The sequence below is a fragment of the Protopterus annectens genome, chromosome 5.part1, assembly GCF_019279795.1.
Source record: "Protopterus annectens isolate FY-2018-M chromosome 5.part1, PAN1.0, whole genome shotgun sequence".
Taxonomy (NCBI): domain Eukaryota; kingdom Metazoa; phylum Chordata; order Ceratodontiformes; family Protopteridae; genus Protopterus; species Protopterus annectens.
Window position 1 is genome coordinate 111,642,195 of NC_056736.1, and position 4,541 is coordinate 111,646,735.

Here is a 4,541-nt window from a genome sequence, read left to right on the forward strand (position 1 = left end):
GCCTTTGTCCAGAATAGTTGAGAAGTATGCATAGAATACAGACTTAACAATGCATAGAAACAGGCGCATCATCACATGCTCTGACCCCAAAACACACCGGAACACTCACCCTAGCGCATCTAGAAATAAATTAAAACTTTTAGATAAAGTCTTGTTAACAGGTGCGGTACATGTTTTAATACAGGTTTTGATGTGGCAGTTCTTGTTTTACGACTATTGATAACGAAAGCGTGATTAATTAAATCCAAGAACATTTAAGTAATTTTGTACCAAATACTGAAAAAAGTAAGTTCTAAGGTAAAAAAGAAACAATTTAACACTTTAAGCAGTAGGTGGCACCGCACACATTTTAATGAGCAATGGCATGCCCAGCAACCTGAAAACCTGATCTAAGTCACTCGTTATTTATTCTATTTATAAACCGATTTATACTAATTTATACCAGACTAAAATATACAGTACTATAATGCAATGCAGTGCGACAGTTCGTGTTCAACAAACGCACTCTAGACATTTATCACAATACACAAAAGTCCTTGTCTGCAAGTGTTTGTTTTCAAACCACACTTTCAATGTTGGAATGCAGAAAAACGTCTAGATTCGCTGATGTGCATTTGCGCTGCATAATTTAGTAGAAACAAACCTAAGCTAACACAGTTATATAACGCATTTAAAATGCCTCTTAAGAGCATCAATTGGTAAAGTAACTAGTTTTAAGTCAGCAGAAACAAAACATATTTTATTTGTTTCAATTTCATTAGTTCATTTCTTCTTCGTTGTTCTTTACCCACATTGTTTCACAATTAAATCATTAGTACCAATTATCTGTATTTACCCTCTCCACAAAAATTTCACCCAAAAATAAAACTGTTATTAAGTTTATTTTATTTTAGGAGTGCTGGGACACATCCCCCTGCTGTATTTGGCTTACAGAAATAAATTAGCATAAATAAACAATAATGACTCAACAAAAGATAAAGTTCAAAAAACATACAGGACGACTTAATGAATCAGACATTTTAGGTGTATACGTTGCACACGTGGTTAGTGTTTGTAAACATCGTTGTGCACAAAAGAAAATGTTATTTACACCCATTTTATACAATACCAGATATTTGTGTTTCTTCAGTGAGAACAGGCAGTAAACAGTGAGATTACACTATCCACAAAGATCTACAAAGCTATTCTAATCAGTGCTCAATTATTATCAAATGCATAGAATGTTTGCGTTGCAAACAATACTCGGGAAACCACTTGATCGTTTTGCTTTTATCTTGGGTTTTGTGCCTTCTTTCAATCATGCATTACCTGGACGTTAATATTTAATATCCCCAGTAAGCCAATGAATGTATTCAGACGTACAAGATAAATTCATTATGGTAGTATACGATGATCTCTGATTTACATATACGGAAACCATAACCATTTTAAAGTATAAGAAAGTATCAAATCGGGAAATAAACTTTTAGTGCAAATATCAAAAATGTAACAGTGCTGACAATCAACGTTTAATACGTACAATGAATGATAATTCAGTTTCTAACATGCATACCTCTGGAATAGGTATCAGTTCAACATTGTATTTTTGTCTTTAGATTGGGGTCGTTATATTTTTGTTCGATTTGCTTTTAAGGGCTGTATAATGCACTCATATAAACTGTAAATCAATCCAATACATTGCAATAATTCTAATTCAGCCCTTCATTCTAATAGGTGGTATCTTATTCTAAAACATTGTTCAAAAGACAATGAATACCCGCTACAGGGGACTTGCAGTTGCCACACAGAAATCCTTCCAATCCAGTATAAGCGTTAAATCATTACATTGCTGACAGATGGTGGAAAGGTAAAACAATAAATGAGGTATAACCCTAATTTCTTTTCTGAATTGCTGCTCACAGGCTGAATTAAATATAGTAAAAGGAGAAAATTAATCTCCTTCAGACAATATAACTGAGCTTCGTCAACAGTGCCACCCGCAAAGTTGCTTTTTCTAACAGGACGTGGCCAATCGACTATCCCAATCTCAGCAGTGCTGGGGGAGGATTTGGCCAAATTGGCTCTATCAGTTTATCTTCTACTGCACTGTTCAAGCAACAGCAGCAGCGAAACGGGGCACGTTGAATTACCTGCGATTTGCATACTTCACATTCACAAATAACGTGAAAATAACACAGAAATCATGAAGCCTCTTAAGAATCGATGATTTCTTTTCATCATCGTCGTCGCCAACACTTGTTTACTTGTCCTTTTAGGCCTCCCCAAAGCAGGGAGGACTTTTGAATGTCTAATTTTGTTATTGTTCATTGGTCCTCAAAATAGTACCCCCCTCATCAAAGCAATCTGTAGTCTTTTAGTATGTGGCTGAAAATTTCATCCGTTTTTGTTTCTGTCTCTGATTACAAAACCATACTCTCACCACATTCTTTTTCAAGTCCAATTTTTCTGCGATTGCTGCTATCTTTTCGGAAGAGGGACGGGGCTGCACCGCAAAATAAGCTTCAAGAGAGCGTTTCTCTGGTGCAGCAATGGACGTTCTTTTACGTTTCTTTTCCCCACCGTTGAAAAGATCGGGTTTGTTCATTTTTTCCCTTTGGGCCCCTTCAGCCTCTTCTAGCCAGGCTTGTAAAATTGGTTTGAGGGCAATCATATTATTGTGAGAGAGGGTGAGGGATTCGAACCTGCATATGGTGCTCTGGCTAAGAGACCCCACTCCCGGAATTTTGAGATTGGCTAGGGCCGAGCCTACGTCTGCCTGGGTTACACCGAGCTTGATCCGCCTCTGTTTAAATCTCTCAGCGAAGGCCTCTAGCTCCCTTGGGTCAGTGTCCGTGTCGCTGATTGAGGGCAGGCCGGCACCGACAGCTGTCACCGTGGCCTGAGCAAGTGATCCATGATGGCCGGCAACTAGCCCATGGTGAGTTATTGGAGAGGTCATGTTCATGGCAGCTTGGTGTGACAGGTGACTCAATCCATGCATGTGAGAGTGCGGATGGGCCGAAGTGGAGATCAGTCCCCCACCACCCCCTCCTCCACCACCTCCTCCGGCTCCTTCATGGCCTCCAGTCATCAAAGCAAGGGAGGGCGAGGTGATGTGGTCCAGCAGATCCCCGGGTTCCAAGCCCTGGTGATGATGGTGATGATGATGGTGGTGGTGGGCCAAGGGCACGGTGGAAGTTGACGTGCAAGGCACACTGTTCATGGTATGGTAGGTGGCGTCTGGCTTAAAAGGATGGCTCTTGCCCTGAGACACTGCGATGTCCACTGCAGCCAGCGCCTCGGCTCGGGCCAGGAGAGTTTCATCTAGGCTTGCGAAGATGTTACTCTGTAACTGCAAATAAGAAGATAAAAAGAAGAAAAAAAAAGACAAGAATAAACGGATATGTAACTCTCAGTTGGGGAATTCTGTCAACATGCAACACAAAGCGAAAATTCCCTTTCAGAAACTCAAGTCATAAAAATTAATTCAGAAAAGTAGATGAAGTCGGAGACTTTCTGTGAACATGCTTTCAAAAAAGATCACAGGCGCTCAGATGATTGCCTCGGAATACATGAAAAAAACATTAAGCGCAGCTTGTCAAAATGTGCCTTGCAGCGTTTTTATTAATGCACACATAACATGCAGCCGAGAGAATGGGTAAAACCAGAGATCAATTTATTTTTTCCTTACCGGTGGAGTTGCTAGACAGGCTCTTCGGATGGCTTCAGAGCTGGAGTGCAACGATGTGTATTTAGGCTCAGATAGGGTTGGGTGCATGGCAAAATGGGGTTGCTTGCTGTTCATGGACATCATCTTTACAGACTTTGCACGAAAACCCAAACAATCCAAAAGTAAAGAAAAGTGGTCCTACTACAGCGTCACCTGCTACGAGTGCTGAAACTGATGCTGCAGCTCCTACTGTTGAGACCGCGGCGTTTGTACCACTTTGTGCGCTTCTAGTCCTCCAACCTCCCTGATCTCCGTGCTACTACATCCTGATGCTGGTCTGAAGAGCGCTCTTACACCTGAGCCCCAGATCTCGTTTCTTAAGCTGGACTGCTCGCGAGATGTCGTGCTCACCATCAGCTTGATCGACAGTAGTTGTCTGAGCCTTGTTGCACCTTCTACTATCCTTCTACGGAACTGTGCTTGCACAGCCTGTGGGGGTGATGATGCCTAACAAGTGACCGGCAGCAACTATAGCAAAGGCCAGGGTTACGCAGCACATACTTCAAAACTTGGTGTGGTTGGACAAGCATTATTTAAAAGATTAACTCCTTCCCGACTTTTTAAGAATCAGAATCATTTTAGCAATTAAGCCATTTGCTTGTAACTGTAATGTCTTACAGTATAGGCATATCGGAATGCAGGATTTCGTTTTATACTTTGGGTTTACATGACCTGACGTCTACTGTAGATTATTAGAAAGCGTTCTGGAGTGATAAATCAACCTATGTCTTAGATAATATTTGCATGTGATGGAGCGCGTGTGAATTTATAGCTTGCATTAAGCGCGCACACGCACACACAAACACACAGATACACACACACTTAAGTTAAT

The 4,541-nt window shown here is 41.0% G+C and overlaps 1 protein-coding gene across 1 annotated transcript; it reads right to left on the bottom strand.

The window, feature by feature from the left end:
- Positions 1-868: 868 nt before the first annotated feature.
- On the bottom strand, positions 869-4,051 carry POU4F1 (POU class 4 homeobox 1). Its single transcript, XM_044072918.1, has 2 exons — positions 3,671-4,051; positions 869-3,331 (listed from the first exon to the last, which is right to left on the bottom strand). Exons 1-2 carry the CDS (start codon positions 3,791-3,793, stop codon positions 2,354-2,356), a joined length of 1,101 nt encoding a protein of 366 aa, XP_043928853.1. The 5' UTR covers positions 3,794-4,051; the 3' UTR covers positions 869-2,353.
- Positions 4,052-4,541: the final 490 nt, after the last annotated feature.